The sequence below is a fragment of the Mytilus edulis genome, chromosome 2 (assembly GCF_963676685.1).
Source record: "Mytilus edulis chromosome 2, xbMytEdul2.2, whole genome shotgun sequence".
In the NCBI taxonomy this organism is placed as follows: domain Eukaryota; kingdom Metazoa; phylum Mollusca; class Bivalvia; order Mytilida; family Mytilidae; genus Mytilus; species Mytilus edulis.
Genome location: NC_092345.1, coordinates 56,243,262 through 56,271,189, shown reverse-complemented (window position 1 = coordinate 56,271,189; position 27,928 = coordinate 56,243,262). Strand labels below are relative to the sequence as shown.

Genomic DNA, 27,928 nt, shown 5'->3' with positions numbered 1-27,928 from the left:
TTCATTCATAAAATTTTATTCATTTAAAGCATGCATAATTCTGCTGTTTTATTTACATATAGGCTTGGCACACATTAATCACAAAATAATAAATAACATATTTTCAATTTCAAATTGAAAAGTTTCATAATATGAAAGACAATGGTAAGCACAACATAAGTCCGTAACAAAAAGCATGGTGGCGAAAGCATTTACTAGATCTAGTTTTCTCGATTCGACCTCCAAACTATGATGTTCAGAATGTTAGTTCTACATCTAATACATCGAACCAATGTAATTCTAATCTACATTTGTACCATACTAATCATTAACAGGTTTCACATAACTATTGTTTTACTCCTTTATTTCTTACATATACCTTCCAAGGACGGATTTCAACTGTTAATTTATTTGTGTACAGTCTGGTTCCAACCGGAAATTTATGAAATTGCCCAGTAAGATTATTTTATCGATAGTATCGATTTACGGATAAGCAGACGTTAAATCGATATATATTTCCTTGAGACGTTCCTCTTCCTCGTCAGCATTACCTATACTAATTGTAAAAACTTTATTATTGTTAGGTTTTTCTTCTGTGTTAGAAGATGACTGACTTTCTCGTGTTCTTTCTAGTGTTCTATCTCGTGAATGAGTTTCGAACATAGATACGTCAATATGTTCGTCGCCATTGTCATCACTGTCACTTTCTATTGTGTGTAGAACTTGCTGATCACTTGTAAGTATATTTTCACCTTCGTCGTTATCGACACCCGAGTCAAACGAAAGCGTCTTATCGTCAGGAATAGACGGTAGTGATTCCAGAGACATTGCAGATTGGAGTCTACCAGGTATTGAACCTTTTCTTTTCTTTGAAAATATATCTGTATTAAGTTTATTCGAGTTCTCGTTTTGTTCAAATAGTGGGTTGGATTTATAATGTTTTTCGTCCTTGGAAATATTCGTAAAAGAATTCTTTTCTGAATATGCGCGCAAAGATTCTAAAGAATAGGAACTACGGAGATTGGTAGGATTTGTAGAACTCCGTTTCATCTGTGGTGTATGTTCCGCGTCTTCATCGACTGAAGATAGAGTTGCTTTATACAAATCAGTTGAACTGTTGTGAAAGTTTGCTAAGGCTGGAGCAGACTGTCTTCGTAATTCGTTCTGTAAAACAAAAAGTTATGTATGAATAAAATGGGAATACATATAAGGGTATATGTTACATCTATGGTATAATTGAAAAATGTAGAATTGAGTTATCATAATAATACTGTACATCAAAATAATTCGAATCTTGAAAAACAGTTTATTGCTAAGAACCATTTTATTGTATAGACATAAAATCGAAAAGAGGAAAGTAAAGCATTCTTATTTTATGTTTCACAAACTTCATGGAAAAATGAATTGACATTTAATTTTGAATTAACGTTTGAACCACCCCTAAGCGTAAAGTTATGCACACATAAGACGGATTTGAAATACACATATTTCTTACCTTTTTATACATTGAACATATTGAGTTTTTCTGTGATTCATATGCCTCCTCTGTATCATCGAATCCTTCGATCAAGAAAAATTTCTGTATTGTTTTGGGCATTTTTGTATCCATGATTAAAATAATGGAACCAACTATGGTTGTCAAAAGACCTATAAAATAAGAAAGTAAAAAATATATAGTTGAGAGTTTTTATAAATAATCGTGTCCAAAACCTTAGCAAAACCTTCTAACATGTGTTCAGACCCAATTTAAGTATTATATATATATATAAAAGATAAAGTGATTTGAATTCAGTAATGTAAAGGGTTGTATTGTATAAATTCACTATTTTTCTTCAACATTTGTATTTCCATGCAATGCCCATTATGTATGGTAAATAGAGATCTTTATTGAAGCCATTACGAATATATCATACATAATTCATGTCCACAAACATTAAACTAATATGAACCTTCATATATGTACATAAATGTATAAGCACAGAAATTGCGGACTTTATTAGTCTGGTCTTGTTACATAAGACGATTTTTATGAATATTTTGAGATCATGGCCATATCTAATGTCGTCTTTCTTTGGAACATAAATCCACTTTCTTGTAATGAAGAGATTAGAAACTATTAATATAAAAATAAGGAGATGTGGTATGATTGTCAATGAGACAACTATACACCAAAGTTCAAATAAAGTGGATATGTAAGCATTTATAGGCAACCTATGGCCTTCAACAATGAGAAAAAGGTGTTCAAAGACTTACCCATCAATAGAATTGACCAAAAGCATATCCCATAATGAAGATGAAATTCACTTTCTGAACAGAAAAATCGAAGTTTTGCTGTAGGTATCATGCAATGATAAACTATTGATGCTGAAAACATTGTCAAGCCAGTTAAAGTATATAACACTCCACCGTAGTATATCACACTGCACACCATTATATTTGCTAGGATCCAAAAAGAAAACGATGTCCTGAAAAATAAAATAAACTATAGATAAAATTTAATTATTGTATTATTTTTATATACTAGTAGATTGATAACTTAAATTGATTACTTTAAAATAGGTATATACATCATAGCTAAAGGGTATCTGAACGAAATCAGTAAATATAAAAAATGTAAACCGCTGTCTGTTGAAATAAAAATACTTGCTTGTGTGAAAAGGTACACATTAAGAGAAATATATCCGAATCTCAGTATGAAGTAAGACCAAGTATACAGACAGGGTAAGCATCTTCTGTTTTGGCCACATCAAAACTTCAATGGTTAATAATCGGTCGGATTCTACATTGTGTATGTTGATATCCACAAGCCGTATTACTTTTGAAAATAGTATGAAATTCAAAACAGTGTGGCCATTGATTGACACATTAAAATCATTCATTGACTGGGACAATTTAGGTGAACGTTTGTATGTAACGACCAATGCTCACTATGTACTTTTTAAAGAAACTTAAACTATGGGGTCACCAAAGGTTCTCAAAACCTAAATAAAGTAATTCGAAAAATTAATCAGAAATAACACGATATTTTGATTTATATCAATTATATAAATCAAAACACAAAGTTTATTCCTGATTAATTTTTCGAATTATTTTATAATTAAAGGCGTTAAGAAACCTTTGGTGACCCCACAGTTTAAATGTCTATCGTAGGTACGTCATGAACAGTGGTTGTTACAGACAAACGTTCACGTAAATTGTCCCAGTCAATGGATGATTTTGATGGGTCAATCAATGGCCACAGCTACACTGTTTTGAATTTCATACTATTATAAATTTGAAATCAAGCCGAATAGGCGATGAAGGACATGTAGCGTCTCTGACAGAGAAAACATGTCTCTTCTTCTTACTTGGTAAGTTTAGGCAAAGAGAAATGACGATCATCTAAACTCAGGAACTTATTACCTCAGTAGTTCTTTTTAACTATGGAGAAGTAGAGTTTGGGTCAAACGAAGACGCTTTTATAAAAGTGCCTAAAATGCTACTATATCAAAATGTCTAAAAATTATAAATTTGGACTTTATCTTGTCAATGAATATAAAAAAGAAGATGTGGTATGATGGCCAATGAGACAACTCTTCACCACAAGAGATCAAATGACACAGAAATTAACAAATAAACTTACAAAAGTAAAATTTTGGCAAAGTACCCTGCCCTTGCAAAACTCCGGCCCCATCTGAAACCTCCTTCGTCAATACTGAAGAATTCTACCACTGTTAACATTGGCTGAGGTAATCCTCTCTCCAAAAAATCCCGGAAGTCACTGACAGAACCCATTGCTGAAAAAGAAACGTATCTTTATGAAGAAAATAGAGCTATTTCGAATTTCATTGATAAACAAAAAATGCTCCTTCACTTCGTAGAGAATATAAAAAAACGATCTTAAACATTACTAAATGTTACACTACAATTATAGAAAGTGGAGCTATACCCTTTTGAACAATCATGTTCTTCAACAGATTTTTTGTGACATTAATAGTCACGGTTTCAAAATATCACAAAACGTTATAGTTCTGGAATAATGACAAAAATGACAGGCTTCATTAATCAATAAGATCAAATTGACCATAATTTGGTGTGTTTTTTTATAACACAAACAATTTTTTTTTGCTCAGCAAAACTTTTGTTTTGGTGTGTCCTATGCTATTATCGTAGTAATGCAAAAATGTTGAGAATAAAGCAAAATAACTTTTGGTGAAATGTGAAATTTCTATTAACTGTACCTAAAATGAGTAAATGATAATAAAAATAACAGTGCGTATAAATTTACCTCCGTCAAAAGGAATAGCTTCATTGTACTTTATTGATCCCCGAGAACCTTGAAAAGTCCCTGAAATACAAAAACAAAGATTGCAAATGAATAAACATGCTAAAATAAATGATTATTTACAGTCTTCAAATTTCCTGTTAAAATTTACTCAAAAGTAAAGAAAAAATAAACCTTCGAGACGAGATGGTGTTTTATAAAAAATACTTATGATATTTGCTTAAGGTTTTGGATTATCAATATTTTGATCATCACTGATGAGAAGATATAAGAAGATGTGGTATGAGTGCCAATGAGACAAGTCTCAATCCAAGTTACAATTTGTAAAAGATAACCGAAGACATTGATTGAGGAAAAGTAAACCTGATGCAGGAAATTAGTACCGATAATGCTACTGCAATATACACGATTTTTGTTCCCTCAACATGATATAAACTTTGACTTTCTACAAAAATGCTTAATTTCTAACTTAAAGAATATTCTTGATTCATATAACAATGTATTCCTTAAATACCTTCATGTGTTCGATCGGTTTGGCAAAGACAGCATGTTAATTCTACATGTATTGTGAAATATTGTGAATCCTAATTAGTCAAAAAGAATTCAGCTTCCCAATCTAGAAAGTCTGCCACATATCCTGGACAAAACATCTTACAAATGTGTATCTATTTAAGTTTACCAATGTCAGATCAAAGTTATATAGTAATTCGTGTATGTGTATTCAATCATACAAGACATATTTACCTTTAAGCGTAATATTAATTTTCTGAAGTCCAATATTAAGGCCGACTTGTCCAGTTATTTCTGCATCAGAACGATATATATATGGTACATTTACTTTTTTGTCTATACCATCCACCCAGCAATCACCATACAAACAAACTGGAATGAAAAATTGTTTGCTTTTTCAATTGAAATTGAACAAGTTGAGGAATTTTTTCTTTTTTTGCTTTTTATTTATAAAAAAAATAATGTTTGTTTGAATACTCAAGACAATACAATCAATCAATTGCATACTCTAAAAAATATATGCACTGACCTATACATACATTTATTTAGATGTTAAACGCATGCAAAAAAACATTTATATGTTATGCTTGTTTTGTTTAGTTTTGTTTTGTTTTGTTTTGTTTTGTTTTGTTTTGTTTTGTTTTTGTTTTGTTTTTGTTTTGTTTTGCTTTGTTTTGAATTATTTTGTTTTGTTTGTTTTAATGAGAAGGGTAGGTATTTACATTTTATAAATTATCATTTTAAATATTTTTCTAGTTCATATTGTGAAAGTGCTTTGGAAAAAACAAGTATACCAATATCTTAATAACATTGAGAAAATTAACAAATTTCAAATGTTCCAAATTAACTAATCTATCAGACTACTGCTTTTAATTTTTTGCTAATACATTGCTTTTTAATTCTGTCTGAATTATGAATATCCATTGTTAGTCGTATATCAGAGGGAAAAAGCAAAATATGCAAATAAACTTAAATCATAAATTTGGAAAGAAATATTGTTATTATTTCCACATTTTTAAAAAACATTTTAAACATAGAAAATATATTTATAATTGAAAAGGCAACACATATCATCATTAACATGCATGTCCTATTTAAAGTTAAACTTTTACTAATTAAATTAATTTTGAAATAGCAATGCAAATACTCTTTTTTTAATTGACAGTCCAATTTGACAACTGAAAATTATATAGTCATCAACTCTTTCAATTATGATTGATCACTTCCCCTTTTCTTAGCACATTCTTAAAGTCATATTGGCATAAAAATGATGGATCATTCTGAGTCTATAATAAAAAATTATTATAACTGTAAATGCAATTTATGTCGAACCTAATGTTTTATAGATTCCTATGTCGACTTTGATTAAAAGAAATAATATATTGGGACTAATAAAGAACAGATTAAATATTATTTTATTTCGCTTTTGAATAAAATTATGACCAATTTTTAAAACATTGCATTATAATATAATTATTTCCAAATTTTAATGAGTTTGGTTCAAAGCACATTATTTTGCGTCTAGCAGGATATTGTAAGTACTTGTAACGTTTTTCACCTTTGACATTATAGGTCAAGTGGGGCAACTGAATTTGAGGTCAACGTGACAAATTTAATGTTTTTTAAATCATAAACCGTCTATAACATGATGTCAGACATAAAAACATTATGTTGGAGTAGTGTTTCAGATGTCATATCGATTAAACACAATTTCCGTGACTTTAAAAGTTTCTAATTTTGTTTAAACTGAAGAAATTTTTGCTTAGTTGTAATTTTCTACATTTCAAAAAATGGCGGTTAATACTGGCAGTTTGCTTCTGGTGGACTGTTGGTCCCCGTTGTTTTTTTTCCATCAGACCCGTAGTCAGTGCTAAATGAGTCATAAAATACATTTCTTAAGTTTTCCATTGATTACTTTACAAATTATTTAGAAATAAAAGTTCCTAGTTTCTTTTTCGAATATTTTTATGATCTTTTTATTCATATTGCTCCTTCAGTTGGCCTTAAAAAAAATATTTTGAAAATTATCCAGGAAAGTTCTTCGATTACACCTAAAGCTAAGAATTTTACTCCTTTGGTTTGAAAACCGAAGAATGCCCTTTCTTTTGTCATAATGTGTATAATAAATTTAGTATTAAAAACTAAATACGTGTACTGACTTTTAACAAGTAGAAATTACAATGCATCCGACTCTTTAGGTTCTCACATACTTGTCACAGACACAAACACACGTCAGAGCTTTACTTTATCTTCTTATAAATATGAGGAAATTCAAAAAGACATTTGGATAGACTGTAAAACTGATCAATAATGTTTTGAATTCCGCATCCTACTGTTGCCTCGAGGAAATAGTATGCCGTACAATTATATCGTACAAATCTCAATAATTATCAAATAAACTTACGCAACAAAGTTGATCCTACTGCCAAACTATATACAACTCTGATTAATGTGTACCAACGCTGTAACGAAAAATGAAACCATGTAAAGTTACGTATACTTTACTATTATAATAGAGATGGTTATACTTTGCTATTATATTTTTCTGTGGTATCTCCTCAGAGATTGTACTATGGTGGCCTTAATTTCATGAGAGATGCAAAATTTAACATGAAGTAATTTTTGTTTCATCGAATTAATTATTACACACAATTTATTTCCATTGCTGTGTATAGAAGCAACACCGTTTCATAGTAAAAGCATGGTACATGATATATAATTATTTATTGTTTTATTCAAAAAGGGGGTGTTGGAGACGGATGCAGACGGTGAAATATCAGTTTAAACAAATGTATACCTATGTGCAGTTATAGGGTAAATGGGTGTGTGACAAAGCCCTTAAAATCTTAAGTGCCTCAATTTGAAGCTAAAGCATATATGGCACATCTTTTGTCTAACTTTGTCATTGATGTTAACTCATTTACTTACCCCTTTTCCTCTAATACCAGCCGCTGCTACGATAGTTGCAATAGAGATCAAAACACATGTATACACAACAACAACCAATGGAATGTCAATTGTGGCGGAAGTCCTTCTTTCGCCATAATAGCTGTATCCAAAGTCTCCTCGAAAGCTGTCAAACATTCTCAGAAGCTACTGCAAAAGAAATCCAGTCATTGTAACACACAACCACTTCATCCCGCACAACCACTTGTCCACATATGATTTGCACTGAATCATCAGTGTTAATATTTTATATCAATACACATGGACTAAAAAGGATACGCCTCCTCGTGGCATTTTCGATGTTTTGAAATATAATAATTTGTTATAATTTCCTATAGAACATCTAAAGGTAGAGTTTATGTTGATTTTTGAAAATAACATTTCTGTCTAAACAACTTCATTTAGTAAGCGATGATTTGGTGATAAGTGAACTTATATGTATTAAGTCATTAGAAATTTTTCGTTTCCGTCATCAGAATGCCACTTGAAGTACATTGACTCCAATTACAGGTGATGGAAAACAAAAGTTTTTACATTTACTGTTAAAGAATGCATCAAATTTGCAAGACATGCAGATAAAAACTAGTGCGGTGAAAAGTAGGTTAAAAGCTTGAAAAAAAATATATAAAATATACATGTGAATTAAATTCTCACGTATATCAACTGTTACCGCAAGAACATAGTTTTTAATTGATAATCAATTATTGTACAAATAGGTTTACCACAAGCATTGGACCATCTGTGTAGAAGTGTGATTTTTATATATGTATGTTTGACATTGAGGATACTTAAAAAGATATCTACATTTGTACAATACATGTACACTTTGAAAACCTTCATGTCATTCGTTCATGTTTTTGGCCTGATCCATTGTTTATAACATGTGTAGTATGCCCTTCAGGTATTTACAGAGAGCCAATGTGTACTTTACTAAATGATATGCATTCATATTGAGGAATAATTTACATAACTGCACATTTAATCACTTATGTAAGTTATAATTCAAAAATATTATTCATATTTTTAACCGCTACAAAAAGGAACAAGTTAAGCGTATTTTATAATTCTAAAATGTAAATTGAAGTCAACTTAAAACTTGTTTATGTATTTATTTATTGTAATTATGTTAACATTGTTTTTTCTTTTCTCATTTGATATATATTTGACATGCTAAGGGTAAAGTTGAAAACATCATAACGGAGAAAAAAGCCTTGCCTACCTATGATATATGAATCTTCAATTAGTCCAAAAGCTTTATCATACAAATAAATGCCTGCTTTTAGACAATCACTCATAGACCAAAATAACTCCATCGAATTTAAACACAGTAGAAGACAATTTAAACAACTGTAAAATCCCAAAACCCCATCACCAAGTCGTGTCTATTGTTCGAACGAAACAGTAAGGACTCCGATGATATTCGGGAACCAGTACAGTTATAGATGCTAGATGATTACCCAGTGAAGCGTATCGAATTCAATAATGCATGGCGATTTCAATAAACGTCACATTAACGACCTATCACAAGATCGTAATAAGAATATTATGCTACGTAACTTGTCGATGTCAAAGTCTACATGAAAAATGTGTCGGTACACGTCAATCTTTCACCAGAGACACATTGTAACGTGGTAGATATATATATAGTTAACCTCAATTATTACTGAATATTTAACTACCACTAGTCATTAACCAAATATGGTCGTTCCATCTATCTTTACATACTTTGAGCGTTTCTCTTTTGACTCTTAATTTTAATAAATTATCAGAACTTTCAAGATTAATAATGAAATAGCATGTACACTAACTACAGAGAAGGCGATTTAGAAAATACATTGCTTATGCCACTGCTGAAGCCACTGCTTCAAATTTAGCACCGCATGTGATTCAATCCCCACAACGAGTATTGTGAATAAATAGATATATTAATATAAATGCAAAGTGATTTTTGTTTAAAATTTTTCAAACCTATGCGTTTGTGCAAGATTACAAGAAAACCTGCGTTGAGGTTGCAACGAACTATTGAATTCCATAGTTAACTTAAACGTGCAAAAGGTTTTCAATTATGGCCGAACATCATAGCTATTATTATAAAAACAGAAAAATTTCAGAAAGAAAACACGACTAATTTAAAAAAGAAAAGAAAATGTAATAAAAAGCCAGTTATGTCATCCATCTACGATACAAAAAAAGCTACTAAAAGGTAAAATCACAAAAATACTCCGAGGAAAATTCAAAACGGAAAGTCCCTAATCAAATGGCAAAATCAAAAGCTCAAACACGTCAAACGAATGCATAACAACTTTCATAATCCTCTAAATGGATGTAAGATATTTTCTATTTGCATTTTATTTTTGCTTATGATATTTTCAAATTATTTGACATTGAAAACGTTTGATCATATCAATAAAAAATATTGTTAATTTCACAATTCAACACGTTAACTTATATTACTCTAAAATAGTTTTAAATTAACACAAACATTAAATTAACTTTGTACATGTTTCCTAAAAAATGTATATTTGCTTAAAAGAACAGACAGTCTTACCTTTTATGTTTGTGTATTGATATTTTATATGTTCTAGTGTTCATTTGGGTAGATCGAATGAAAAGATATAACATCAAACTGTTCTTTTTGTTAAAATTTACTTTATATAAAAATGACCATTGACCACTTAGTCATTATCATATTAAGGTGTTACATTAGACTAACAAGCATTAAAATCCGACAGTACTTTTCCGCTTGTTCAGTAATCTTTAGAAAAGAAAACATGCCCTCATTTTCGCAAAGAAGATTTAGTACAAATTTTCAACCTACAACTTGAACTTTTTAGTGCATAAGCAACTCATATCATAAGAACATTTCAAAAAAATCAAAGTCATATGCAAAATTTAATCTGTTGATAGATCGATATGTCTAATTTGTCTTTGCCTTTGGACATCGAGACAAAGCACACCAAAATCACATGACGGTGTACTTTTATCATGGTTATGTAATTGTACTTATGAAGTCTATAAACCATCATTTCAAAAATGGTTAAATCAAAGTAAATCATAACAAGGAGATAGAAGCCAACACCAGTCGGAAAGCTGACCCCGGTTTGACCCCATTTCTTAAAGCAACAATGGACGTCATGTGATTACCATATATGGGCATTTTTTTACCAAAAAAAGTGAAGCCCGTTTTTCTGAATTTGTAGTTTTTCGCATGAATTAAAACTAATTGATTTGTAAATGAACATTCTTGAGTATATAAGAAATATATAATGGATTAAACTCATTGTTTTCTCTCAAAATGTGTCTGCAAAGTCAAGGTGTTGACGAAAATAAAATGGTCACAGAAAATTAAAATCGTAATTTTCTTTCTTAACTTCTCGGGAAGCTATGCTGAATTTAAATTATGTTATGTAACACAACTTGGACTATGATATGTCAAATTTCTGCCACTTGATACGCTAAGATACGCAAATGTGCCATTCGATGTGTCGATATTTCTGACGAAACGGGGCCGACGGTACTTCACGAGTTACGTCCCTTTGTTTGACAATATCATAAACAAACTATTGTTATATCAAGCACCATAATTATGCTGTTATTTACATGTGAATATTATTAAAATAATCTTATTAAATATATTTTGATACTGTAAACATGCGTAAAAAAATTAGAGAAACACATTTTATCATTACTCAGTCCCAGTAAAATAGGCCCTATGTCAGCTACATTTATGTGTCCCTATGTGCCATAATAGGGATAATAATTTCATATTAATTTAATATTCCCAGAGTTAATTTAATATTTATGTTTTGGTAAGTATTTTTACTGCTGTAACTAAATTATTTTAACACAGAAATAAATTTCTACTCAATTAATACAAGGGGAGTCAAAATATTCATGAATAATGGATCAAGACAGGATTAAAATGATAAAAAAAAGTTCCTTTTCATTCCTGATACCTGGTCCTACCTTTTTCATTTAAACTTAAAATAAATCATAATGAAAGTATTCTGAATGTAAAATCTTCATTATTTTAAATAAAAGGAAATTAGTTTGCAATCCTTGTATGAACAATCTAAATATAACAATAAATGTTGTCTCATTGATTTCTCGTCCAAATGAATATGACGTCTTGAAAGGCTATTATGATTTTGTTCTTTGACGCCAAGTAAGGCGTCAAAGAAAGAAAATCATAATAGACGTCTTGAAAGGCTATTCATTATTATTTGGACTAATTGATTTCATGCAAGTTAGTTCTAATAAATGGAATCAAATTATAAAAAAAACACACTAAACCAATAAAGCAATGGTGCTGATCATGAACTTGAAAATAAATAACAAAAAAGACTCAGTAATATTTTTCTTCTTCTATTTGAAAAAAAATATTAATAACATTAAAAAAACTATGCATTTTTATATTTATATAGAAGTATTTCAGAGCAGTTTCTGGGGGCTAAGTCAACAATAATGTTTTAAAATTAAGTCACACTTCATGTTAGTATGATCATGCTTTGAATAAGATTGATAAAAATTCTACTCTGAAAGAGATTGTTTGAAGGTAGTCCAAATAATGATGACGTCTTGAAAGGCTATTATAATTTTTTTCTTTGACGCCTTCTGCTTTATTAAAACGTTTAGCTGATTTCTCCTCAAGATGCTTCATTTTATATAAAATATATTTTTGAACCAAACTCGGTACATTTTGACAGACCTGAATTTCCGGATAATGTAAAACAAAGGTTCCAGAAATTCGGGTCTGTCAAATTTTACCAAGTTTGGTGTAAAATTTATTTTAAATCTCCTAAAAAGAAATCAGATAAACGTTTTAAAAAATGCAGTCCTCGGATGGAATTGTTACTTATATTATTATTTCTGGAGGGATTAATTGGAAATATTTTGCACAAACACATAAAAGGTAAGAATTTTTATATATATGCAATTTTTTTTTAGCTTTCAATGAAAATTTGCTGGCTCAATTGGGTCTCAAACAGTGGCGGATCCAGAACTTTTCCTAAAAGGGGGGGGGGCACTGACTGACCTAAGGGGGGGGGGGGCGCTCCAGTCATGATTCAATGATTCCCTATATATTCAACCTAATTTTTCCCACGAAAAGGGGGGGGGGGTGCCCGGGCACCCCACGTCCCCCCCTGGATCCGCCTATGTCAAAGTTGAGGCTCTTAAAGTCCAACCGAAAATGGCGGTTTCAGCATTATGACGTCGAAGTAAGGCGTCAAAGAAAAAAAGGATTCCTTTATCACAAAAAAAATTATATCAATCATTCGATGATATCAAATCTTTATGGAACGCCGTAACTGCCTTATGTGTACTTGTTTCTAGATACGCTTATACTTTTCAATATATGCACATAGTTTTTCTATATATGCACATACTTTTTCTATATATGCAACATTTGATGATGCTTTATAGAGGGGCGTAAAGAGAGGGGGTAGGCTCTTATCATAGAGTATAAACATACAATTGGTTTTGGTATTTGTAGAACACTGTATACACTTAAGTATCGCATGAAAAAGTTTCACGAAAGTTGTGAGGGGAAAATGCATCAGCTTGAATAGTTCTTATGGTGCGAGTTACACCATGTTCCCCTAACTACACGAAAGAAGGCGAAATAAAATTGCCATTTAACGATGAACGAACAATTAAAACTTTCTTGCACGTTGATCTTTTTACCGATTTCACAAATTACGATGAATAACGACAACCTTTTTCACGGCTGCACGGGGGAAAAAATGTCAAAATATGTTGCACGAAAATAACCCTTTACATGTACCACCTTCTTTATATCAAAATACAGAAATTGGGCTATAGTTTCATCAATATACCACATTGATAATGATATTCATCATGCTGTAAGAATTTTCATCTATTTCCATATTGTCGGGTGTTTTCAATAGTATTCTAGAAAAGAATAAAAAAAAAAAAAAAATTTTAATTCCAGCCTGAAAATAATTTGTTATTTCTGTATTTTATAAGAATTCTAAAAATTTATGCATTTTTTGTTCAGAAATAACTAGTATATTAGCAAATGGTCATGAATTGAGAAAAAAAACGTCATTTTTTACTGTATATTTATCAAAATTAAAAAAATTGCACTATTTACAGTTTTATAAAATTTGGTCCATATAATCTCCCTGCAAAATGAAACAAAATGTCGTTTTTAAAAATGGGGGTCCATGCACTCGTTTTCAAATCAAATCAGTTTGAATGATAAAAATCAGTCGAAAAATGCATCTTTTCCCGATATGTCACAGTTTGACGTCGCGAAAATGACATTTTACGTTAGCAACGTCTTTATCTCCCCTGTAACTGTATCGTTGCCCTTAATTCAATCTTTATTATGGAGTAAACGGGAAGGAGAAGTACAATCGTACGCTAACAGAAGACAACATACATATATTAGTTTTAAATCAAAATGCATGTCTCAAAATCGTGCATTTTTAATTTCAATAATAATAAATTGTGTTCTTTCTTTCAAAATCTTAATCAATCTTCTTCACATGTAATGAAAACTTCAATAACTTGTAAATTCTCTTTAAAGGTCGAATGATTTATGAAAAATGTAATACTTTATTACGTAATCAAGATTTTCATTTATCATACGGTGAAAATGACATGTTAGCAACTTTTACGATATGTCATACAAAAATCATTTATTTTAGTATTAATTTAAATACTTCCGCAGTATTGGTTCTACAGATGTACCAAAATATAAGTTCTAATAAAAGTCCATTAGGTCTTTGAATAACGAATGTTGATCAAACATTAAATATGTTCTTTCTGAATTTACATAGAAGTGTTATCGTTTGTCAGCAAAAAGTTAAAGTATTGGTAGCTGAACCAGAAAAAGACAAGATAGCACTGTGATTCATTTTTCAATACAAAACAGTGATTAGATATTCGATGACAAAAAAATAGATGCAATAACGATTTCAACTATGAAAAATCTTCTGAAAGTGTTATTGCATATGGAACATTTAAGATGATACTGATCCTGTATTTGTTTTTTTCAAAACCAATTGCGCATTTTAGAACGAAAGAAAAATAATTATTTTTTACCTCTTCGTAATTCTCATATTTCCGTGGCTGATGACGAAACTCAGTATGACTTTTACTTAATCTTATCAATTTTTCTTTAAGTTTTTCCCGTTCAAACGCTTTTTTTCCTCTTCGTGTTTCGTTTCGTCTTCATTCCGATTATGTTTTTAAATAAATATTTTTTCAAAAGATTCTAAGATGCTAACCTATAAAAACAACTTCATTTAGAACGTAAAAAAAAGAAAAGAAAAAGAGAAGATAACCGAGATGAACGAAAAACAAATATATGCAACACAATAACAAACAGCAGTCAAGTAGGCCAATGCCAACTTTTAACAAAGTCATTTTAGGAACTAAGTGCTATCCAGTTCGAAAGTCAGTGTGATGTAAGTAAAATATAGGTCATTATTACAGTGAACTTCATAGCATGCTATACTGCCATGTCCAATAAACATGCACTTTACTGAACGATTAAAGAGATAAATGCCTTGAAGGATTAAAGCCAGGTTTAATTATTAGATCGGGTACACTTCCTGCGTTCACAGTCACATTATCGCTACTAAACAAACTTATACTGCCTTTATCTCTTTTAAATAAATATATTAATTATTGGAATTGCTTACTTCCACTATGTTTAAACAGCAAAAGAATTCTAAAATCTACTGTTTATTCTAAACTCTTTAAGAATGATAAGATACTGGACGTATCTAATTAATTGACCTATGTACTTTTAGAGAAATTCGTTGTATAACCATGGATCCGATCGCCTTGGTTTAAATTTCATTAAACACAAAATCATAAAATATCCAGAAAAAATAGAAGGGTTTGCATTTAGACTTGTACAGTGATTTACATTTCAATTATGACGACGGAAACAATAAAGTGTTATGGTAATTGAACACCAACCAGACATATAAATACAAAAATAAACATCTGGAGGTCATCAACGACCTTCAACGATGGGCAAATTATTTTTTTAGTACATTTTATCGGATTCAGTGGTAAAAACTAAGGAGGATACTTCTCAAATCGAAAAATAAAAAATCGAATTGAAATAAAACTTGCTTCTACAATGTACCATATTGGTTTTACAGAGATCTAATACATAAACACACAAAAATGGAGAAATATCTCGTTACTTTTAATTCATTTGTAAAAAAAAAATTATTGCTGTATCCACTCTAATATCAGTCACTGAACGTCAAATCAATAGCTATGATGGAGCAATGTCAGAAATGATAAATGGAACCCATATGACGTGCACAGGTTTCAATAAATTAATGTCAATTAATCCAACATACTAAATTTAATAGAGAGGCTATACATATACTTCAATGTATAAAATAGAAAATATAACCCATATAACTTTACACTATGTTTAAAGTTTTACACTATGTTTAAAGTTATGATATTTTTTTTATTATTCTAAAATGCAATTATTTTGAATTTTGCATGTTATTCTCTTTTTTTTTTTACAATTCTATAGATACAAGTATCTTAACAACGTATTTAAATTTCAAGATTAAAATTAAAACAATAATATTTGTTTAATGATTAAATGTATAAACGGATAAAGTTAAAGCTTAACTATCTAACACTTACTTCTTAAGCGTACAACGATTTAACATGCATGTATCGTTTCAAATTATATTTATTCAAAGTTTTCAGAAAATCCTCTTTTTATCTAACATGCCATCCGGCAAATACAACCCGAACTATCCCTATTTATGATTGGTTAATCTGAAATAAACGTTAATACAATTTTAAAGTCAGCAAAATAGAAATATTTTGTATTGATTGACATAACTGACCGTTTTGGGTTTTGCGTTTCAATAAATTATTAGTACCTCCTTTCATAGATACGGATTACTATTTAACATTTTTATCCAATGGAATTTAGGGGATATCATTTTTATTTATTTAATCATCAATTTATACACTAGTATCCTGGTTGGCAATAAAGGTTGGGAACAATTTGCATGTATTCATGGTCAACCAACTGTAAAAACCCGAATATATATATAGATTGAATGACGCGTGTAAATATGCCAACTAGATATAGATAGCCCTTGCTATACATACGTTTTACTTATCACAAGAAATAAAAATTACAGGTGATCTGCTACGATATACAGCAAACCAAATTAAAGATTTGTTTACCTTTATATATCGCTCAACTCCAACCTATCATGCTACAAATTCTTTTGCACAAATATGTATATTTTCACTTCCAGAAAATTTTGAAAAATGTCTTTATAACGAAACCAACTAGTAAAAAGTATAAAAAAAAGAGATGTATCATTTTAATATACAAGATGTTACGGTGGATTTTTATTGAGATTTGCCTTTAATTTGGTATCAAATTAAAAGGGTAATAGATAAACAACCAAATATGAATGCAAAAACTATTTCTAATCATAATCTTCATTTCATCTTAAAGATTAGTGCTCATTATCTTACCGAAAGATTGTTCATTACTTATGCATTTTTTTATAATTAAGATAGTTTTCAAACTTTTCTTAGTAAAATGACAAAACATGAATTTGAGTATTATGATGTACTAGTACCCAATTGTAGTAAGTTCTAAAAGATTATCTGACCTCGATGCGAAGCTTATAAATAAAATCCAGAAAGGTGCTTCGGACGCAAGAAATTATTAAACGTGTTATTTTCAATATTTTATACAATGTATATCATTTTAATGTTACATTTAACATTGACATTAAAGCGGAAAGGTTTGGCATGCCACTAAACCATGTTCAACCCACCAAATTTTCTTAAAATGTCCTGTACCAAGTCAGGAGAATGGCCATTGTTATATTATAGTTCGTTTCTGTTTGTGTTACATATTAATGTTGTGTTTCTGTTGTGTCGTAGTTCTCCTCTTATATTTGAAGCGCTTCCCTCAGTTTTAGTTTGTAACCCGGATTGGGTTTTTTTTCTCAATCGATTTATGAATTTCGAACAGCGGTATACTACTGTTGCCTTTATTTACAGAACATAACATAACGTATATTGGCTTAGTTTGAATTCAAATGAAAATATCAACACTAACCCCATGCACCTTTTCCATGTGATATAGTTTGATCTATTTTCATTTTGACGCATAATAAACACAATTTTATCAATTGACACAATATAACTAAAATACTTCTAAACTTACTTGTTTTATTTTCAAACGTCTCGAAACGACCTTTTACTAATGGCTGAACGTAAGGCTGTCTTCCAAATATGACTCTTATACCAATGTCATTTTTTTTAAGTTTATGTAAACATGCATGGTGTTTTATTTGTAGAAAACTTTAGGTAAATCCCTTACTATATGACAATGCAGCAGAGTTCCTAGAATTTTGTTAATGGTATTCATAATAGCATATTTATATGTACCGTAACATGTTGTGCAGCTAGATATCAACATGTAAAAAATCGGACGTGTTGTCAAATAATACTTAAAGTGACTTTTTATGCTTGTTTTTTTCTTTCTTCACCATATAAACTATAAACATCGCAATTTAAAACTGTTATTACTTCGATAGATGTCTTTAAAACTCAGCATATCATTGTTTGCTTTGAAAATTAAGAATGGGAAAATCCAATAAAGAATAAAATGTAAAGAAAGTGTAAAACAGAAAAGTTATTTTTCATTTAAATTCGGTTATTGCACATTTTACTTTGTTCTATTACTTTTGCCAACAAAAAAAAATGTTAAGAAGAAACCCAGAACAATTGGAAATAATATTCCAATGTTCTTATTATATTTTTGAGATTGTACTAAATGTGCATCGTGTTTTGTGGTGCATTGCATTGGAATAACGCAATAATTCAACATATAATCGTTTACAGTATAATAGTTAAATATAATCTGTTATAAATTGAATGAACATCATTCCTTGGAAATAATCTGTTTCTGCGAAAGTAGTATCAAAAAAGAAAAACTTAAGATTGATTCGCTGTTCTCAATATGTAAAACGACGAATTAGAACATGAACAACAACCCAGGAAGAAAAGTACTACGAGAAATAAGCTTTGCTACATATTTTTGTGTATATATATACGATGATCTGAAACGAACTATGACTCCCGGATTTCATATCTAGGGGGTTGCAGTTCAAAAATAGCAATGTTGGGTAGACACACAATTTCACGCAAAATCATCTTCTCATTAAATTAATGACGCATGTCCTATCAATTTTTCCTTTACATATATGTAGTCTAAGTATGATTATGTTTGTTAAACTTAGTATATTGGTTTTGCATTTATTTGTGACTTCCCGTTACGATAATATTAGCACGTTTCCAAATTGAATAATTGAAATTGCAATGAAACTGCAATGAAACTGCAGATCTGATTTTTAATGAAAGGAATTATATGACCGATATATTGAATATATCTATATTGCAAATGAAAAGTTAAAAAAATACTGATCTCCGAGAACAATTAAAAACGGATAGTCTTTAATCAAATGGAAAAATCGAAAGCTCAAACGAAGTAAACGAATGTATAAAAACTGACTTGGTACAGGTATTTTCTTACGAAGTTAATTGTGCATTGTACCTGATTTAATAACTAGATGAACCTCTCGCTTGTATGACAGTTGCAGAAAATTCCATTATATTGACAACAATAAGTGAACCAAAACACAAATACATACTAGATAAAAATGTCAAAATAGGGGTACAGTAGTCAACATTGTGTTTTAATCTCAATCACTATATGAACAAACAAACCTGTCAACAAAGAAAAACAAAAAGGCATATAGACAAATCATTCCTGCAAAAAAAAAGCCAAGAATACAAAATTTACCAAAGCACATCAATATCACAATGACGGGTTGTATAAGTTAGTCACGTCAAATGAACACCGCAAAAATAGACTAAACAGCAAAGACACCCTTTGTAGAGCTTTGAAAAAAGATGTATTCATATAGTACTCACTACAATGTTGTCATAATTCTACCATTACTTTATTAGAAAACGTATTTGTCGTATTGCAGATGCATATAAAATCTTGTCCAAATACCCAAGTACTGATGTCATTTTATATCATATACCATTTATCCAATTTAATGACAGTACTAGTTTGAATAAATATTACCAACTTTCAAACTTCCAATACCTACAGATTAAGCAGAACCAGTCTCAATACGTTTGTTGAGCAACATCTGAGCTAAATAGTACTCAAAAAGTTAAAAATAACATGACTCTTATACTTCATATGTCCTTCAAGGTGGCAATGGAATATTCTCTTGTTCTTCCTTTTTTCGCATCAATCTTATAATTGGTCTTGTTCTTAACATGTTTCTAGCATACTGATCTCCTTAATCATTTATGTACTGCGTGGTTTAATTGTATTCTTATTTAAGCTTAATAAAACCATAAACATAAAAAAATGTTGGTTGTATCACATGTAAACGTTGAATGCGATGTGTTAAGTAGAATACTGTAAATTTATCTTTATAGGAATAGGAGGTTGAGCATTTGATTTTCTGATGCGGTGATGGAGAAGGTTTATGGAAATACATTTTTCGGCCCTCTAGGAAATTAAGTAAATCAAAATACAGAAGACAGAATATATATACTGCAGAAGAAAACTGCGTATATGAAAGTCAGTCAAGCACATTGGAAATGAATGTTTTATCTTCTAAAAATCAACCTGTCCAACGCCTGTCCCTCCCTGAATAATAAATGATCGTCCCCTTTCGATTATTTCACAAGAATGCTGAAGACTATGGGCAAAGGGAGCAAGATCAAAACATTTTTTTTTCGATAATTTTAGTTAAGTGGTTTGTCAAAAAAATGCTTTCCATCCATATCTTCGATGACACGTCAGTAGTGAAATTGTACGACTGATTTTCACATTTTTAAAAGCAGGTACTTGGAATTCATTGCATTTTCAAACAGAACTTGAACCAGGAAGAGACTCGAGTAGTGTGTTCAAATATTGACATATAATAGAACTATAACATAAAAGGCGTGTTTCTACCGCGTCTGGTTTAATTAATATTATGTTTATAAGTAGTAATAAAATTTGTATATTTTGGTAAATTGATATCATGTGATGGCACGTACCAGTCAAGTACTTCAGCTTAATCATCCTATCGTACAGAAATTACCACCAATCTAAGACGCATTTGTTTCCCATGCGTACTTAATTGTTCATTAAACTATGTTATTATGAAAAAGTTGTTATATGAATTAGTATACATATATTTTTTTTTTAAGTTCATAATCAGTTTATAACATCTTCTTTTTACGTTTGTTGATCTTTACTTTCATTCGCAAGTGCGATTGCGATTGCCGAAGTTCTACCGATAGGTGTTAAAGTTAAGGTCATTGCAAAGGAAAAAGCTGTTGGCGAATTAGAGTACGGGAAGACAATTCAATAGCAGCACATGTCTGAAGATTTTGATATCATACATAATTTTCTTTTAAAAGAAAGTTTATGTTCATGTTTTATTGTATAATAAAACTTATACGTTCAAGTATATAAAAACATTTTTAACTTAGAAAAAAATATATAAAATGTATTATATGACTTTAAATCTAGTCGTTTAAATGATTATTACATTAAAACTACACTCTTAAAGTAGATACCACAAATCCCTACACATAAGGGAGTTCCATGCTACGAATTAATGTATCAAACTTTTTTTAAGACGACTGTCACAATGTTATAGTCATTTTAAAATTATCAGATTAAAATTGTTTTACTGTGTCGCAAATCAAAAATGCGTATGTACAGAGAAATAATGTTAAAGCTAGGAAAGCAATTACTATTCATTATATATAAATTGATTATTAAATCATTCAACTGATTTATAAACAAATAACTTGCACTATTTTGTTTTGTTTTTCTCTCAATATAATTTGTTACATTAGCATGTTTTTTTTTCTTTCTTATGGATTTTTAAAATAACTTTTTCAAAAATCAAACAATTTCTAGTTTGAATTCTAAATTCACATCAAATATATAAGTTTTGTAAACTTTTTTCATCTAATGGGATTCGTTAGCAAAATGAACACATCGTATTAAAAAGACATAACATAGCTTTACTTCCATTTTAATTTATTAAAATGCTCTTCTTTTATCATTAATTTCTATAAATCTTTAAAAAGTACCATCATTGTTGTTAAGATCAATTGCTTTAAACATTATTGATTTGAATAACATGTTCAGAAGTATTATATATAAAGGCAACAATAATATACCGTTGTTCGATAGTCATAAATCGATTGAGCGAAAACAAGTATGGGTAACAAACCAAATCCGAGACAAACGTATCAAATTTAAGAGGAAAGCAACGGAACAACAGAAACACTGAACTGCAACCCAAATAATGATGTTAAAACCTGATGATGCAAATTATAATGAGATTGAAAGATAATTGGAAAACTGCCCCAGTGTGAATAAAATTTAAGAGAAATAAGTACTACCATTTTCTTGTGATATATGAAGAACACACGGTATGATTGACCAGTAAAGGCAACATAAATCACTATATCTGATGTTTCTTAATAAGACACAACAGAGTATAGAGATAGAAGATCTCAGATTTAAGAATATATAAGTAAAAGTCAAATGAATGAGGCGTTTTTCCGCTTTTTGCGCTTTTTCATAAAATATAACATACTCGTGCATTTGCAACAGTGGTTTGATTCCGCCAGTGTACTCTATCAGGAGGGTGGAAATCCCTAGTGTTTTTTTTATCCACCAACAAAAAATCACTAGGGTTTTTAATTCGGCCCCAGTGTTAAATATCCTCCACTCTTGATAAGATTCTATAGAGATTTTTTTTCAAGGGAAATATATAAAAATGGGGTTTGGTATTTTCTTGGGGTATTTGAATTAATTAAAACTTACATAGTTAATTTATGTAAAAGTTGACAAAATAACCTTGTGTTTTCATCTACGAAATGTTCACATACATTTGTTGAACCAGTAATGATAACACTAGTGATTTTGACCTAAGAATTATTACCCTTACTAGTGATTTTTGTTACTGGAATGATTGCAATAGTTACTTTGAACCGGGGTTTATTACACTAGTATTTAAAAATTCATACATTGATGACGTTTTTAGTACTCACTTTGAACACATGATAACACAATATAATGCTTTATTTACGAATTAAATTTTGATAATTTTTTCTAATCAAATTATATGCTTTTAAATTGTCACTAATTGTAATATGCTGAAGTTTTTCTGTGCATTTGCGTTTTGGTAGACTTCGATATGAAACAAGATCTTCTTTGTCAATATTTATAAATCAAACTGGTTCCTAGTAAACTATTCTAATTTTAATATATTAATTGATGTAAAGAATAAACTGGTTTAATATAAACAAAACAACTATGAAGATCAACGCTTTCACACTAATTACATCCAATATTCTCTAGTGAAAAACAGTTACCCGGATAAAAACTGGGTGGAATGAAATTACGCTTATACATTCATTCGAAAGTTCCTAAATGACCTGCTATCTCGATTGATATTCCTGCAAATTAAGTCTGTATCAAAAACCAAAAAATCTCCATTATTCTATATATAACTTTCATTGAAACCAGAAATATTAAAATATACATGTACATTATATTGGATTGGCCAATGACACAGACGACTGGAAGTGATTAAATAAGTGTACTCACCTTTTTAATTAAGTATTAATTAGCCATTAGTAATGCATCATTGTGAGGATTCTTTTGATTAGACATTAATTTATAAAGTTACACATCCCACTCATTTTTATTGTCTGTTTATTTTATCAATGAAATATTTCAACAAAGTTCAATTATGAATAATAAAAGTGTACCACAAATTGTATTTCCCTATCATGTTCTACATGTTGTTATTATGTCGTGTCTTCCAAAGTACAAAACGATTCATGTGAATGACCATTGATAGTTTGTTCATTCTAAAAATTAAACAAGAACATAAACAAGCTACATTGAATGTCGTTCGTTTATCTAAACACGTCTCTTTCTTTTGTAGATCAATATGGACAACATCTATCTATTCTATAACTTATTTCATTAACGCATTTCTTTTTCTGTTCTAATTTAAAGATTTTCAAATATACAAACTGATAAATGTTTATATGATCATTATGACTTAACGTACAATTTTGTGACCTTATGAAAAAATACATATTTTGGTGAATAGTCTTGTGGAGGTGCTACTTGATCCAACTAATATTATAAAAAAAAATGTTTCATTTGACGTACCCTAAATTTTGACGTGTTCCCCTTTTATGTTTTTGTTTAAATCACACTTTGTTGTTAATGTAATGGAATTTTGTGCGACTGTTGTACAAGTAAGAGGTTTAGCTAGATGTAAAAACAGCTTGAAAACACAAGTTTTTATTAACATAAAGAAATACCGTACCAAGTCTGTAATGATAACAGTTGATTCAATTCATTTGGTGTGTTTAAGCTTTTTAAGATTTTGCCATTGATAAGGAACTTTTCGTTTTGAAATTTCGTTATTTTACTTTTATTGTTTCATCTAATACAAAACCATGATAGTGTCTATCAGTGTATCATTGTTACATATCAGCAGTCGGTTTCACAAAATAGAACTTATGACTAAGATTGATCGTAAGTCATGAACAATTCAGTATACTTACGATCAGTCTTAGTCGTAAGTTTTTTTTGTGAAACCGACTGCTGGTCTCGAAGTTGACATAAAACAATGAGTGCTCATGTTTCCACACAGTAGTACGTCTTCTTTCCACAAGACCTAAACTCCAAGAGATAAATTTTAGTGTTATCAGAGTTACTTAGGCTGAACAACATGTTCTTTAAAAGGATGAACAGATAGGTACAAGGATTCGATTTCTGTATTTTTAATGAATAGTTTTTGTTCATAAGTTGATCACTTAATTGTACTTAGCAGAACAGTTACCAGTAGATATTCTTATTTTTAACTTAACTTTTTTTCTTCATTTTACTTATCTTGGATTTTACCTAGGCAGCTATATCACATCAAGTCATATAACATGCATATCGATCATTCAATTGATTCCAAAAACATACAGCAAAACACATAAGCTAACTCAAAACCATAACCATATCGCCTGTTGTGTTACAACTATTATTAATCAACTTGGATTGCAATATTTGCAGAGCACCACATAAAAACATGACTTACAAAGTTATTCAGATCATACATACTACATCAACCACATCACTAGTACTTATATTCCAGCAGACATTATAACAAGAAAAACAAAGGACCAAACATCTTGACAAGTCTCTACTTCAAGGATAGTTCAAAATAGTACTTTTTCCTTAAATAATGATACAACAGAACAGGCTACCACAAATTGTACAAATATTATAGCAATGTTAATATGTCCAACAATTGAATCTTTCGGATAACAGTTGACACCAACATTTTAGGTTTTGCTTTAAATGTTCAACATCTCAACTGTTGTCGTGCTTGTTCTTTTGTAGCAGTATCTTTGTTTTTCGACAATACATTATTTACAGAAAAGTTTCATATGATATCACCAACAAAGCTTAACATAACTTTGCATTGCTATGAAGCTGTTTGAGCCTTTTTTTTCTTAATTCACACCAAACACAATGTCGATTTATTTATTAAAATTTGTTTCATTTTTATAATGCTTCATCATTGAAACTTTATTTTTTTATATAAATTATTTATCTGATTTATTGCATCGTGAGCAATAAATTGTGAATGTCTCGCAAATCAATCTGAATAAATCCTCCCAACTGTCTTATTATAAAAACACAGAATAGTAAATTTTGAGAATGAAAAAGTATCTGTAATTGGAAATTATCCGTTTATAAACGATCTATGGTTCAAATTATTTACAAACAGAGAGTATCATCAATTTGAGAAAAAGGCAATTAAATTTGATGTACATGAGATACCATTCTCTTGAATTGCTGTACCAAATCATTATTTTTTTCCATCTCGTTTCAAAATTTTCAAGTGAAAACTGTGTTTGTTTAGTTTCTCATTCATATAGAAAAAATAAAGCACAAAAGCAAAACGAAACCCAAGAATACACAAATGTTACAATAACACAATAACTTAATGACGTGTAGTTTACGCACAAATGGATACTACCAAAATAGACTTAACAGTAAAGTAATAATTTAAAAATAAAAGACCACTGCAACCCGTAATTCAGATGATAAACAACGTTAGTACCTATAATCTATTCTTCAAGACCATCGTGTATTATTTGTTAAGTTGTTACGGAATATTTATCAACAAGGTCTTTGTATCTTCCAGTCATTTAAAAAGCGGCTTTTTTAATCAGAAGAGCGAACATCCTTATAATTTTAAACGTAAAGCAAACTGAAAAAATCACATCTAAAAATAACAAGAGTGGATGCGTACACACGGTTTGCTTTTTCTGCTATAAAGGCGACCGGAGTTGGGAATTTTTCAAAAAGATGTTCAGACAAATGGTTTTGAAAGTGCAATATGAGTAAGGATCTGACATAGCAATTCGTGAGTGCCATGTTCTGCTTGCATATGAAGACAGCGTCAAGTACATTTTTCTAACTAGTATAACAAATAATAATTACCTGCTATTATCTGTATTTCTCAATTTTGTAATATGACACACATATATCTTTTAGAAGGTACTATTTAACCAACTGCAAATGTGCATATTACATATCTTTTATCAATATATAGCAATTGATTATGCTGATTTATCATCAATAAGTAGCAATTGATTATGCTGACATTTGCACATACATCTTACAAAAATTTAATCATCATACGATTGTTTTAAATTAATTTTGTGACATTTATTTCAGTGGAGATAATATATTAATATTCAAGTAACGGGACCGAAAGGAACTATTAATAATTATGTTTGTTTGTATTGGAAAGTACATTTGTAAAACGCATGATGATAATTATTTATTGTTCAACCAACCAAAAGGATTTTGATCGTCACGAAAAAATTCAAAAATGTATTTTGCGCCGACTAAATTTATTGGCACTTCTTTTTAGGGAAAATTTTAATGTGGGTTTTTTTACTGGAATTGAAGACAATTAGGCTTCGGACTTTTCCTCCAACGAAAATGTAAATTTGTAATGAACATGAAGAAGGCGTCCATTGGAGTAAATACATTGAACCTTTTGATTTTATATACATTTAACTATCGGAAAAAGAAGACTTTCTTAAACATCAGGGTGCAATACAATGTTTGATAAATTATTCGTCAAAGGAAGAAAAGGAAAAAAACGAACGTCCTTACCTCTCAGTCAGTGTAAAAAGACATCCACAATTACAGGCATAGTAGACCAAAGTAAGTAGTAAAATGTAAAATAACAAAAATACCGAACCCTAAGAAAAAATCAAACCTTCAAACTCTAACAAATGGTAAATTAAAAAGCTCAAACACATCAAACGAATGGAAAAAAACTGTCATTTTCCTGACTTGATACAATCATTTTACTCATGTAAAATATGTTGTATGAAACCTGGTTGTATAGCTAGCTAATCCTCTCAGATGTATGACAATCACATACAATTCAATTTGTAATATTGATAAATATGTGAGAAAAGTCGAAGAGCATTAAACCAATCTTGTGTCACATGAACCATATATTAAACAAGGGTTAATCGAATCATTTTGGCGTTCGTAGTGTGTGTTTTTTTCTAAAAGATGAGTCCACCTTTACCATTTAAAAACTCTCTACTAAATAGTCTGTTTCACTTATTTGTGTTATTTTTTTTTCAATGGGATAGATATTTACAAAATTTGGAATTATTCTGGAAGTGGACTTCTTTATAGTAGAACGTGAATCGAAAGAAATCACTTAAAAAATTTCAAGTGTCCTCAGAATTAGTCTAGATGAATTATCAGACGAAGTACTTCCATACTATATTATTTTGTCGAAGCCAAAGTATGAAATTTGCCTCGAACAAACAAATACACGATCCGAGTGGAATATGAGCACAGTTGAATCCTAAGGATATGCTGAAAGTATGATTAAGATCAATCTCTCAATTTGATATCGGCAATGTCAAACTGAGATGGACTTATCAAAAGAGTGAAAATGGCAAACGCATTTTTCTACATTTAATGCTTGTGACAAGACAGGAATATGAGTTTTTTTTTCCTTTTTCCTGATGTGTTTGGATTTTTGCTGTTGCTTTTTAACTTTCTACTATGAAACAAAGCAA

At 30.0% G+C, this 27,928-nt stretch overlaps 1 protein-coding gene across 3 annotated transcripts; it reads right to left on the bottom strand.

The window, feature by feature from the left end:
* Positions 1–26,411, bottom strand: LOC139512470 (dual oxidase maturation factor 1-like). Of its 3 annotated transcripts, none has more exons than XM_071300099.1 (9): positions 26,313–26,411; positions 7,682–7,849; positions 7,158–7,215; positions 4,988–5,125; positions 4,247–4,306; positions 3,602–3,755; positions 2,233–2,444; positions 1,475–1,626; positions 1–1,143 (listed from the first exon to the last, which is right to left on the bottom strand). In XM_071300099.1, the coding sequence occupies exons 2-9, from the start codon at positions 7,835–7,837 to the stop codon at positions 463–465; spliced, it is 1,611 nt and encodes a 536-aa protein (XP_071156200.1). In that variant the 5' UTR covers positions 7,838–7,849; positions 26,313–26,411; the 3' UTR covers positions 1–462. The 3 variants fall into 3 exon arrangements, with proteins under 3 accessions (XP_071156200.1, XP_071156201.1, XP_071156199.1); XM_071300100.1 differs by lacking the exon at positions 26,313–26,411 and adding an exon at positions 16,352–16,426; XM_071300098.1 differs by lacking the exon at positions 26,313–26,411 and adding an exon at positions 8,919–9,190.
* Positions 26,412–27,928: the final 1,517 nt, after the last annotated feature.

What these genes read in the sequence shown, in the direction of transcription:
- LOC139512470 (XM_071300099.1), bottom strand. Translation starts at nt 7,837, where the DNA reads ATGTTTGACAGCTTTCGAGGAGACTTTGGATACAGCTATTATGGCGAA. An exon ending in TTGGTCAATTCTATTGATGG is followed by an intron (nt 1,627 to 2,232) that starts GTAAGTCTTTGA and finishes CTTATTTTATAG; the next exon opens with GTCTTTTGACAACCATAGTT. An exon ending in TATGTTCAATGTATAAAAAG is followed by an intron (nt 1,144 to 1,474) that starts GTAAGAAATATG and finishes TTTGTTTTACAG; the next exon opens with AACGAATTACGAAGACAGTC.